This window comes from Nilaparvata lugens, chromosome 2 (genome assembly GCF_014356525.2).
Source record: "Nilaparvata lugens isolate BPH chromosome 2, ASM1435652v1, whole genome shotgun sequence".
NCBI lineage: Eukaryota > Metazoa > Arthropoda > Insecta > Hemiptera > Delphacidae > Nilaparvata > Nilaparvata lugens.
The window spans coordinates 13,908,505-13,922,373 of NC_052505.1; the positions used below are offsets into that span (position 1 = coordinate 13,908,505).

The following is a 13,869-nucleotide window of genomic DNA, read 5'->3' on the forward strand; positions in this document are numbered from 1 at the left end:
TACGCTTCCCCTAGCTTCTGTACCACAATCGCAGTCGCTGTGACTTTGAAAACAGCTGTATGATAAAAACACCCGAGTATGATACAAACATTTGAAAACTGTTGCACTAATGCGGTTTTCTCGAATGTAGTGTGAAAGTCTCTCTGCGTTAGAGCTTGTTCACATAACAGCGACTTACGCTCGGTTGTCGCGCGGTTGGCAAATCGCTCGATTTGCCAGTCTCATACACATGACAGCGATTCATGAGCGATTTGCCCTCGGTTAAGTCTGAGATTACAACCGCCGCGATTCGCCGGCGACTACTAAAACCGAGCGATGCATGTGTACGGCACCATGTGTTTCCCTATACCTGGCAACCGCTCGGTTGGTCAATCGCGCGATAACCGAGCGTAAATCGCTGTCATGTGAACATGCTCTAAGTCGTATTGTTCAGTGGTATGTCGGTCCTACATCCCACATGCGATAGTGGTTCGTCTGCAACCGGCCTAATAGAGTGATTTTTTGTAAAAATAAAGACATAAGTGATCATTGAAGCACTGAGTAAAGTCCATCCAATGACATCTAAGAAACTGACCGAGTTGATAAGTTCAATGGAGAATGTGTTTGCGCATTTGAGGATGCTGTCGAGGTCCCGTTGCGTAATGGCCAACTTGAAATTTAGCGGACGGAAAGGGTACTCTTTCCGGCCTCAGACGGAAAGAAACCTGTTCTGACGTCAGACGAGAGTCGTCTGCAAACAATGTACATTTCAGATCTACGTAGGAACACTGCTACGTGGAAAACAGCTGCTTCTTGTGCAGTGTGGCGAAAACACCTTAATATAGTGATTAAACTATCCAGTGAGCAAACTATCCAATTAGATTTGTCTAACAAACTGACCGAGTTGATAAGTTCTGTGGAGAATGTGGTCATGCCACCCAAAGTCTAAGGCCGGTTGCAGACGAACGACTACCACATGTGGAATGTGGGAGAGATTATTTTCCTTCTGTGGTACCACAAACGCAGCGTATACATTGGCAGGCATAGCAGTGGCACTGATACTTCCACATGACGTTGTGGCAGTGATTATTTTTCTTGCGATTGTCATTAGGTACCACTGGTTTGAGCAATACGCCACAGAATAGATACAGAATGGAAACTGTCAATAAAACGCCTATCCAACCAATGCTTTTTACATGGCACAAATACTAGACACGTCACGTGACCTTAGGAAGTTCCAATCCTGGTCTTCTGATTGGCTCGCGGCAGTGAAGAACAAGATCAATTGATCCGGATCAGTAAAGTGATCCGAACCTCCCATCAATACTATTACAATGCGGAGCTTCCTAACAAGATGGCGGGTTTTTGCGCCAGGGTACTAGCCGAGTTTCCATACTGTATGTATACTGTGACTACGCTTCCCCTAGCTTCTGTACCACAATCGCAGTCGCTGTGACTTTGAAAACAGCTGTATGATAAAAACACCCGAGTATAATACAAACATCTGAAAACTGATGCACTAATGCGGTTTTCTCGAATGTAGTGTGAAAGTCACTCTGCGTTAGAGCTTGTTCACATAACAGCGACTTACGCTCGGTTGTCGCGCGGTTGGCAAATCGCTCGATTTGCCAGTCTCATACACATGACAGCGATTCATGAGCGATTTGCCCTCGGTTAAGTCTGAGATTACAACCGCCGCGATTCGCCGGCGACTACTAAAACCGAGCGATGCATGTGTACGGCACCATGTGTTTCCCTATACCTGGCAACCGCTCGGTTGGTCAATCGCGCGATAACCGAGCGTAAATCGCTGTCATGTGAACATGCTCTAAGTCGTATTGTTCAGTGGTATGTCGGTCCCACATCCCACATGCGATAGTGGTTCGTCTGCAACCGGCCTAATAGTGTGATTTTTTTGTAAAAATAAAGACATAATTGATCATTGAAGCACTGAGTAAAGTTCATCCAATGACATCTAAGAAACTGACCGAGTTGATAAGTTCAATGGAGAATGTGTTTGCGCATTTGAGGATGCTGTCGAGGTCCCGTTGCGTAATGGCCAACTTGAGATGTGCGGGAGGCTTGAGAGGCCTTCCGTGAATCTCGGCCCAGCCGAGGGGTCGCAGCTGCACTTTGGTCATGTCGCACCAGAAGTCCCTGCTACGGTCTCCCACGTCGCCCACGTAGCGCAGACTGCAAACAAACACAAGTTTTAATGGTAGAAACTTGTCTCATCAAGGGAGAGCATCAGATATGCGAGATTTCAGATCTGCAAGTGCCTATTTCAGACAAACTGAAACAAGTGGGACGTTGTGCCGTCGTTTAGTTTGTACATTCTAACAGCATCTTGTTTACGTTGCAGACTGATACACAGGAAGTCTAGTCAGCTCCATCATGCAAATTAGAATGTTCAATTAGGCTCTGTTTCAAAGGTAAAGGAAAGGTTGGGGAGATTGGGTTTCGGCTTTCAAATGACAATATTGTAAATATTATTTGAAATGTTTCGTTCAGGATACAGTATCAACCCAGAATATGATAAGGTGTTATAAGAATATAATATGACAATAGGGGTAGGTCCTATTCAATGTTGGAGTTAGCTGGCTAAGTCGAGCTATTCGCTAACTCCAGCTATTTGCTAAGTTTGTGTTGACTCAATGGTAGGTTAGAAAAAATATAGTGGTACGTTAGAAAAAAATTAACAGACAAGATAACTCTGTTAAAACGGCGGCCATGTTTGTTTTGGTCATATTTGGTACCAAAAGTGAGGTTATAAACTTTGAATGAAAAAGACTAAGAAATTGTCAAAAAACCACTGATTTATTGATAATTAGAAAGACCGGTTATTACACCATACACTGATAAACTCAGAGATTTACAATGGTGTAATAACCGAAACCAGTTTTTCTAATTATCAATAAATCAGTGATTTTTTGACAATTTCTTAGTCTTTTTCATTCAATATGAATAATTACCACAATATCAACTTCTCAACTACACAAAAAGATATAAACTTTGAGTAACACAAATTATCCGCTTGAAACGCTATTGCAGTTAGCTTAAAGCAGTTGGTTTTAGATGGGGCGTTCACAATCCAGAGTTAGCGAATAGCACTTTAGCTTGCTAAAACAACATTGTGAATACCCCTGCTATCCACAAAACAACGGGAGCCAGACAAACTGGAATTTCGCACATCTGAGATCCTCCCGATCAGCTGATTCTCTCACATTTGATATAATATCGCACATATGAATGACAAACTCTAAGGCTAGGCACACACCAGTTAGTCAAGAAAAGACAAGACACGTTTAGTCACAATAGGTTCATCTTATCTTACATTCTCCAAAGTTACTTATTTTTGCTATTCATTATTATTAACGTCATTCAGAAGATTTCTGTAACTAAGAGAGCCCACTAACGACAGGACAAGTGTGTTGAACAAGTGTGTACACACATGTCGTCATTCATTGTTGTGTCATCACATCGGAAGGCCATCAACTGTTGACTATGAATCCCATGCGAATCAAAAGCATGCTCTAGTCAGTGAGTAAATATTTCATATTTTTAACAATTATTATAGTCTGCAAGTCTTCATTCTAGTGTTGAAACTAGATGAAACATGTAGGTAGCAGTTCTTAACAGATTAATAAATCCAATATGATTCATTTCTTTTTAACCTCAGTTTTTTTGCAGGCTAGGTGAGACCGAAAATTAGAAGTCACAGAAAATTAATATTTTTAATTCATAATTTAATAATTTAACTAATTTAATTCAATTTCGATTTCAAATTATCCTGGTATGTGAAATATTGAACCGTTCTTAGGCCCGCCGCAAAGTAGATCCACGCTAATCCACGCCACTCCAACCCACGCCGTGGGATGTTTTGTAAACCATTGCTAGGCTTCTCCATACATCTGTGTAATGCATGCAATGAATAATCCACTTGTCAGCTGATTGATTATGAATAATACTATAGCAATGATTTACAAAACATCCCACGGCGTGGGTTGGAGTGGCGTGGATTAGCATTGGTCTACTTTGCGGAGGGCCTTAAAGGCTTCACCAAGACCCCCTATATATAATTGCACAAATAATAATGGCCGCCGTATTTGGTGTTGGTGGCCTGCATTAATGTTTTAAACGGGAGCTAGACGAACTGAGATTTTGGCAGACTGAGACCCTCTCAAACAGCTGATTAGTGATTTCTCTTAGGCTAGTTACACACCAGTTAGTCAAGACAAGACCAGACATGATCAGACTCAATACTTTACATAGTTGCTTATGAAGATATGTCTAATTGCAATGACTAATCGGTGTGTGTTACTTCATAAGCAACTATGTGAAGTATTGTGACTAATCGTGACTAGTCTTGACTGGTGTGTGCCTACCCTAACACGTCAGTGTTAGCCTCCCATGACTGTTAAATGGCTGTATGATAGCATAAGACGCAGCAGAGTATCTCAAAAGTCACTCATGAATCCGAGATGAATGAGTGATTAATTTCTTAATTGCAAGTTGAATTTCGTTTAATATAATTATTACTCTCGTGTATTTACCTGAGCAAAGGTCCACATGCAGTAATAATGGTAGCCACCCAATAGTTTTCCGGGTCATCTTTGAGTGGCACTTCAACTTTCATGCCTTCTTGAAAGCCACTTTGCAAACTCTGCTCAACCTGAAAATCAATAAAAAGATACAAATTCAAATCAATAAAAATACAAATTCGAATTAATAAAAAATACCAATTCAAATCAATTTCATTCTATAGTGTGGATCTTCGTGATTGGACATATGGTTAGAATCACGTTATAGAGTACTTAAGCAACTGATCAACATCGGTTTTCTATCCTTGTCTGTCTTTGGATAAAGCAGATAGCTCTATCCTCTTCTAGCTCAACACCGTTGCCAAATCAGACTATGAAGAAATAATAACGATATGTGATAAGTTTTTGAATAGATTTCATGAATCATCAGAGTTGTAAAGTAACTTTTGAAACACTCTGTTTAATGAACTACCTGAGTACTGAATCTACTTTATGAAAATTCATTATTAAATCATGAAATTTATTTGAGATAGAATTATTGATCATTATTAACAAGAATCAACAATTAAGCTACGTTTACACTATGTAGCTGAAGAGATATATAGCTCTGCTATATAACAGAGCTATATAAAATTTGAGCTACATATAACTCTGCTAGATGTAGCTCTGCTATAAGTAGATTTAACGCTAATTTTATGTAGCAGAGCTATATGTAGCTATGCTACATGTCAGTTTTTGTTTATAGCAGAGCTAGATGTAGCTGCTCTGTCCTTGAAGGAAGGCTGCCGCAGCTGTTTAGTGCCTGCTGTGTTTACACCAGATAATACTGTACTCATTTGTTGTCAGAGTGCTAGTAGGTATTACTGCGCATTGCAAGCATTTATTTTTGATTTATATATTATTCTGGAATGATGGAGAGTGAATTTGACTGGAATAGAGACAAAATTATCCAATATCTTCTTTTTCTTCTCTGTGCTGCCATTTTGATGACATTACTTATACTCTATAGCTCCATAGAGTTTGGAATAAACCAGTATTCACTGCTCAGTTCACAGCCAGATGCCGAAGAAAAAGGTAGTTCTTGCAGCAGCCGCTGCTTTCGCCGCAGCTACTGTGATATTTTCAGCACAGAGAAGAGAAAGAAGATATTGGATAATTTTGTCTCTATTCCAATTAAATTCACTCTCCATCATTGCACAATAATATATAAATCAAAAATAAATGCTCGCAATGCGCAGTAACCTACTAGCACTCTGACAACAAATGAGTACAGTATATCTGGTGTAAACCCAGCAGGCACTAAACAGCTGCGGCAGCCTTCCTTTAAGGACAGAGCAGCTACCGTAATACTGTAACTTTCAGGATATGTTACTGGTCAAATACTCTAACTTCCGACGTACAACCGAATTTCAACCCCTTCATAAGGGGTTGACTAGGTTCAGAATGTATAATATGGTGACCTAAGAGTTGTAAATCGAACACTTTCAATGCAAACGCCCATCGTGTGGTACATCACTTCAAACGGCCTTTCAAAACAAGAAAGATAACATCAATTAAAATGTAGGCTACTATGAAAATTGAATCCAAAACGGTGGCTGATTGAAGTTACAGTTTGTAAAGAAATGAGGGGTTGTAATTCGAACATTTCTAATGCAAACACCCACCGTGCTACACATCATTATAAAGGCCTTTTTAAAACTAGAAAGATGACATCAACAAAAATCCTCCACGACACCCTTATCCAAAATGGCGGCTGATTGAATTTCATCAATTATTTCTTTAAAACTAAAACTTCAATCAGCCGCCATTCTGGATAAAAGCACCACAGATGACCCCTATTGATGTCATCCTTCTCGCTTTGAAGGCCTTCAAGATACGATGTACCATACAATGGGTATCCACACCCAAAACCCCCGAGTTACAACCCCCAAGTCACCCCCTTATGAGAGGCCGAAACCCAGCCGTACGTCAAAAGGTGGAGTATTCAAAATCAAAATCGTTTATTTATCCTTAATAATAATAACATCAACAGGAAATCAGAAACATAGAAATAGAATTACATTAGAATGATGTATTACAGTATAAAATTAAATTATACAATGAATATAAGGAAGGTCCCCGCAAGGTTAAAGAACCTGTGCGCAGCTACATCTAGTTCTGCTATAAACAAAAATTGACATGTAGCAGAGCTACATATAGCTCAGATTCTCTTTGATGTTTACCGAAAATTTTGGATAGCTCATTTTCTGCTATATAGCTGAGAAAATAGGCTTAAAAATACTATATAGCCGGGCTATAAGCAGATCTACAGTGTCTCTTTTTGAGCTTGTAGCAGAGCTATATAGCTAACTGCAGTGTAAACCTAGCTTTAGATAGCCTATTGCATTAAATATAATTAAATTAAATATTATATTAGATATACCGGGATGACTTGAATCACATAGCTAGTCTATCTATTGAAGGCAGTGGAAAAAGAGAATTGGCAACCTCGCCGTCCTATCATTTCCACTGACTTTATAAGGTGAATTTCACTATAAATTTGTCTGAGTTTCAGCGAAATTCACTCCAAACTGTCAGCATTGATGTTATTCATAAGGAATAACAAGTTAGCTGGAAGCTGACAACTGTTAATCTGCCTAAAATACAAACTGTGTAATAAATTAGTAAATAATATTGAATCATTCCCAACTCTCAGGTTTTTTGGGAAATATTCCAAATGACATTTTGTTTTTCATGAGCTCATTTGTTGTGAATAAAAACTTTAAACTATTTTTTCAAAGCATTTACGAGCATTGAAACATTTTTCGTGTTCTTAACACAGATATCAAACTCCTGTACGAAACATCCTAATTTTCAATACCTACGAAAAACAAAATACATTTAATCAGTTTCGACATTTTCCATCAGTGTTTATTGTGATGTTAAAGTTAATCATTTTCGACTTGTTTCATCAATGCTTTATTGTAAAAACATTGTTAGTTTCTTTGATCAACTGGTTGGTTACATCATCAACTATTTGTTTCTCGTTATTTGTATTTGCTATTTACGTCAACAATTCTATTTTTGTGTTAATCTTATAGTGGTGAAATTTGTTGGAAGACTCTCGTCTCCAATTCTAGCATTTAAAATAATCTTTGTCTTGTCTGCATTAAATAATTTCTAAATGTCAGCATTTGGAATAACAATAATATACTTTCCATTAAATCAATGTTGGTAGTTGAAAGTGAACTGCTATTCAAACCAATGCTTTCAAATGCATAAATGAGTGGATTGTCTATTCGTTTGTTACAGCGTTTTGCCTCAAGGTCAATGGAAATAATTACCGAACGAAATATGATTGCTACACTCGAAAAAACCAGTGAATCAAAACTGAAACTCAGTATTGATGCAGACTTTAAATTATTCTTTAGACAGAATACAGTACTGATTTTTTTCTTACTTTACAAAAAAAATGTACAAGAATAAATATTAAGGTTTTAGTATACAGCACTAAAATTTAAAAAGCCTATTGTTTTCAAATAATTTATTCATGCATTCACCCCTAAATGAAGAATTCGCTTCTACAATACTCTACTATAGAAGTGCAGAACAACTCAGATCTCACTATAGAACTGTTTAGACTATTGAATGAATAAGGGAAACTATAAATAATTGTTCTGATGTATTGAATATTGTTTGAATGAAGAATAGAGTATTGAATGAGATGGCTGCAAATTTCAACAAAGTAAGTCGCGCTTGCTCTATGGATAACAGCTGAAACTATCAACTAGGCAATATGAAAAACTACTCAATGTTCAATAAAATGCAAACACTGATGTAGCTGAAAGCGAAAATAACAATGATTAATTAGGAGTTGACTTTGAGCAAGGGGTGAGATATTAACTGATTGTTCATTCAAATAAAAACCAAATCAAATCAAATTTATTGCCAAATACATATAAATAATTCACAAAACATGGAAAACAAAATTCAGTTTCATACATTAGAAATTTACTAACAAAAATACAAAAGCTTTTATTTATATAATAAATAATATATTATATATTTTATTATTATTTAGTTTCAATACTAAATAATAATAATAAAATATATAATATTGGCGTTGCCAGCAAAAAAAAGATTGTGCGCTAGCAACGAGCATTCAGTAAGCACTCCAATTTGAAAAAAAAACTAGATAAAAAAGTGAATGTAGAAACAACAAATTTAGCAAACACTTCAAACAAAAAATTAGCATACACTTTGAAAAAAGAAAAAGAAAAAACATGAGAGTGGAGTACTTCATAGTATAAAAATAAACGTAAATAAAATATAATTGATAAACAAATATTCATTCATTTTTATATAATTATCAAGAATTTGAAATTAGTGCAGGATATCATTATATAAATTGGGTTCAGTTTGAGAGACAACTTTCAATAGTAAAGGGGGAAATAATTAATTTGAATCAGTGCAGGATGACATTATATAAATTGAATTCAGTTTGATAGACAACTTTCAGATAGTAAAGGGGGAAATAATTGAATAAAACATGATTTAAAAAAATTATAAATGCCTGGAATTAAATTATTTTGACTACAACATTTTTGGTCTTGATCCAGTTCTCAATTTTTGTTTCAAGTGCTTTAGTAGGTTTTATTTTTATAAAAACAATTCAAGAACGATATTGTAGATATTCTGATGCTCAACATACTTGAGAAACAATAAAATATCAAGTTAATAAATATCAAGGAAATTGTATATTAATCATTCTTGATTCGTTAAAATATCACTTATATAATTGGAAAGATTGCCAGAGTAATAAAGAACAAGCATTCAGCTATTCTTCTCCCGCATATAGAGATGAAATGTCCAAAATAAGTTTTTGAACAAATCATTCATAAAAACTGTTACAAATATTTATATAAAATGATTATTAAGTAACAGTTTTTATGAATGATTTATTCAAAAACTTATTTTGGACATTTCATCTCTATATGCGGGAGAAGAATAGCTGAATGCTTGTTCTTTATTACTCTGGCAATCTTTCCAATTATAAGTGATATTTTAACGAATCAAGAATGATTAATATACAATTTCCTTGGACAACAATAACAGGTATTTTGCTCACAAGTCTACTAAAACTCATAAGTCTCTGCAAATGCGGTTTTGTATTATAAAAAAAGCATAAACATCAATGCCGGTTTTACCAAAATAGAGGTTAGCGGTCTGATACAAGTACAGGTTTTATTTAGTATATTACAAAAAAAATCAATTGGGTCAAAAATGTAAAACAAGTAAAATTTAATAATTGTAATATTTTGCTGCTTTTTGATAGAACTGTATAACAGTGCGGTATAGAGTATTGAATGAGGATTAAAACATAATATAGAGGAGCTGCAAAGATGTATTGGAGAAGGTACCTGAGATTTAAAAAGTAACGAACGTATTTAAATGTATCAGAACAGTGAGGCGGCTTAGTAGAGCAGAGACATTATTTGAATATAATGCATTACTTTCCAACACTCTCAGCTACTCAGCTACCCATTGAGAGTTGAGTGTAAGAGAGGGCCGGCTGCGCCCTAACTCCGCCCTCCTAGGTAAAAATAAAGGCAGCTATTCTATTCTATTCTACTGTACCTTCCCTTCATCTTCGCCGCTCCACTATGTTTTGACCTTGAGACAGAGTTGAATTTAACAAAGCAAGTGGCGGTTTATGCTGTGAGTTACGCCTAGTTTATAAATATTTTAAAATTTACGAAAAAATGAAATTGGACTTACATGAGGGAAGAGAATTTGTGGAGCTTCTCTGGAGTTTGTAGCGTCCAGGTAATCCTGCCATACAAATGAATCATCTGAAAACAAAGAATTACATATTGTCATTGGATAATAAAATCTACATCAATAAAAATAAAATTCAAATTATATAATTTTACAAAAGTTTTGACAATTTTATGACATTTTGATGCTATGAAACAAATGATTTAGCCAATGGTTATAGAAATATCACAATAAGTTGATAATTGGGATATTTTTAAATAGATAAAGTTTTGACTATTTCATAATATTGTACCAACAAAAAAATATTTAGCCAATGGTTATCGAGTATTACAATAATTTCTGGCAAATTTACTGAAATATGCACGGTTTTTGAAATATCTTTTCAAGATTGAAGGATGAAAGCAATATTATATTTTCAAGTGATTATTGTTACGGTATCTAATAAATGAAATGAAAATGTTTTATTGGCAGATATATAAAATTACAACATCTTAGAAATACATAATAAAAGCAATACAAATTTTACAACATGAGAAAATACTATTACAAAATAAAATGCAATGCCAATTGAGTATTTGCATCTCGAGGTACTAAACCTGTTTGAGATGGTGATATAAAATTGATTACAAAACTATAGCGCTAAAATGTAGTTACTGAAGCCGACAGTCGCATATGAAGTGACACATATTACATAACAGTATCGATGATTTATCAATTTAAGCTTCGAAGTATATTGTACAATATTATTATATACAAGTCAACATGAGAATTCTAAAAAAAGTATCTATATTCTCACATTCCATTACAAATCTCTTGACATGGTTTCAGTACACAATAATCGTATATACATCTAAGGTTTAGGGTTCTACAAATAGATAAGTTTCCAAAGGTTACTACCGGTACACAGAGTATTGATATATTACGATATGGGTATATAATTCAAATATTCCAATTCCAAGGGCATAGGATGATGCACACACGAGTCCTAGACTTGTGCGTGGATAATAGTACAATAAGAGATATCGTACAGTTTCCAATCGGGAATTCGGGTTCAAACCATATTGTAAGTAAGAATGCTTGTTATTAGCCTAAATACGAAGCATTCGGACGAAAAATACACACAACAGTGTGAAATTCTAGCAGAATGAAAAAAATGTAGGAACGTTACAAGTTTCGCTTATCAGTTCATTGTATTGTAATACGATGCGGGCCCCCTTCCAACCATTACACAGACACACAGAAATGTTTTAATGGCCTCAAACAAGTTTTAATTTATTATTTTTTCAGGATTCCAGTTCAAAGGGGAAGTCAGTAATTACCATTTATCAAATAAAAAGTTGCGAATGAAGCCTGATTGGAAGATTAATTTATTGATAGTTAATAATTCATGGAAAACTTATAATAGTTTTATATTTTAGTGTTTACGTTGGAAGCCTCAGGTATGATTATTAGTTCATCGATAACTAGCAGGTAACCCTTGCTCCGCAAAAGTCTAATTAAAACTTGACCTAGCCTACTGAAATCTTGAATAATTGAAAATAGGCCTATAACCATCCTGGGTAAATCAAGAATATATAACCAAAATTTCAAGCAAATCAGTTCTGTAGTTCAAACGTGATGATGTGTCATTCAACAATTTCCAATCTCCTACATGTATAAGCCAATAATTCTTTCCTCTACTATACAGAGTGTTTCAGAAGTAGTGTCGAACATTTTATGGTATTGTTCCTGGATGATAGGAGACTACAAATGTCGTATTTGAAGTGTCCAAAACTCAGCGGTTATCCTTATAGCTGCCATTTTGTTTTTTCACTTAGTACTCAAGAACGAAATGTCGTATTGATCTGAAATTTGACATGAATATTTATGCTATAAAGACTCAACTTTAAAAAATAAAATGAAGAATTTTCTATGTAAATTTTCAAAATGGCGGCCATTTTAAATTTTTGATTGTAAATTTCACGAAAACCGTTCACTTGACAAAAAATTTACAAAGGACAAAAAAGTTAGTAAATATTATCAAGATTTCAAGGAAACCTTATTCATTGAGATTGGTAATAGAATAACAGAGAAATTAATACTTTTCGTACTGCATGCATAACCCATGAACAAACAAGATCTCCTGGAAAACATTGTAAAATCAGCTGGATGGCCGGCCATATGGAGCCATACTGAGTTTCAAAGCTTCATCTTGAATACAATTGGAATTGAAAATTTAATATTGATGTTTAAATAGTGAAAAGTGGTCATGCATGCAGTACGAAAAGAATTAATTTCTTTTTTTATTCTTCGACCAGTCTCAATAAATAAGATATCCTTGAAATCTTGATAAAATTTGCTAACTTTTTGTCTCTTCTAATTTTTTTGTAAAGTGAACGGTTTTCGTGAAATTTACAATCAAAAATTTAAAATGGCCGCCATTTTGAAAATTTACATAGAAAATTCTTCATTTTATTTTTTAAAGTTGAGTCTTTATAGCATAAATATTCATGTCAAATTTCAGATCAATACGATATTTCGTTCTTGAGATAAAAATTACTAAGTGAAAAAAACAAAATGGCAGCTATAAAGATAACCGCTGAGTTTTGGAAACTTCAAATACGACATTTGTAGTCTCCTATCATCCAGGTACAATACACTAGATTGTTCGACACTACTTCTGAAACACCCTGTATTGTAGATAACGTTTTAAAAACATTGCTGAACATCTGGAAATCGAATAATGACTGTGTTATACAGCCTTGAAAATTTATGATTTTCATAGGGTAAGCATTAATAATATTGCATTAATAATGCTGACAGTTCATAAAGCATTCCATGAACAGTCCAACGTGACCTCCTAGAGTGAAATTTACTTCATAAGAATTGCTTATAAAGCTGCATCCCCACATATCAGTATCATTGAAAGTTTTCCAGGAGTCTACAGTAAGAATATTATTCCCATAAGTTCTAATGAGACTTTCCATACTCGCTCGGCCGGGCTGAGTGTGAATTGTCCAATTAGAACTCATAGGAATTATATTTTCACTGTGCCGGCCAAGTTCACTGATACTGATTTATGTGTTAATCCAGCTTGAATAACATCAATATTCTTCTCAATCGACCAATGCTCATAGATGGCAGTGGATCTCAAGTTAGAGACGTGACTGTCCAGGCAGACCCGCCTTATTGTTAGGATAAGATAAGCGCCGTGCTGTCGGTTCTCCCGTTGGAAGGGTGGCTGTTTGAGGACAGCTCTGCTAATAGACAGTTCTGAGCTTGAAAACTACTTCTTGATGGTTCACTAACTCAACTACTCAACTAACTATTAACTTAACTATAACTCTACCTATAGTGAGGTCCAAGTTATAATAGCAGTTGAGAAAGATAGGAGAACAGCGTTGTCAAGTCTCTGCCTTGCCACTGCCTTCTATAGAGGATAGCTGATAAAAACACTCTACTCACTTGGGCTACTTTTTAACAAATAAATAAAAACAATATAAAATCTTGAAATACCTTTAATTTTTTTAAAACTTAAAAATAGTTTCGACGCTAACTTAGGTCATTTTCAAGTTTAAATGTAGAAAACAAATTTATTTATCTTTATTTTCTA

General features: G+C 35.1%; 1 protein-coding gene across 1 annotated transcript in view; it reads right to left on the reverse strand.

Moving 5' to 3' along the window:
* Positions 1-13,869, reverse strand: part of LOC111056722 (scm-like with four MBT domains protein 2) — a 38,003-nt gene that overhangs the window by 18,303 nt on the left and 5,831 nt on the right. The window contains exons 2-4 of the mRNA XM_039419994.1: positions 10,278-10,351; positions 4,533-4,651; positions 1,968-2,172 (exon numbers count right to left, since the gene is read on the reverse strand). Coding sequence (XP_039275928.1) covers positions 1,968-2,172; positions 4,533-4,651; positions 10,278-10,351 — 398 coding nt within the window. The remainder of the gene's footprint in view (positions 1-1,967; positions 2,173-4,532; positions 4,652-10,277; positions 10,352-13,869) is intronic.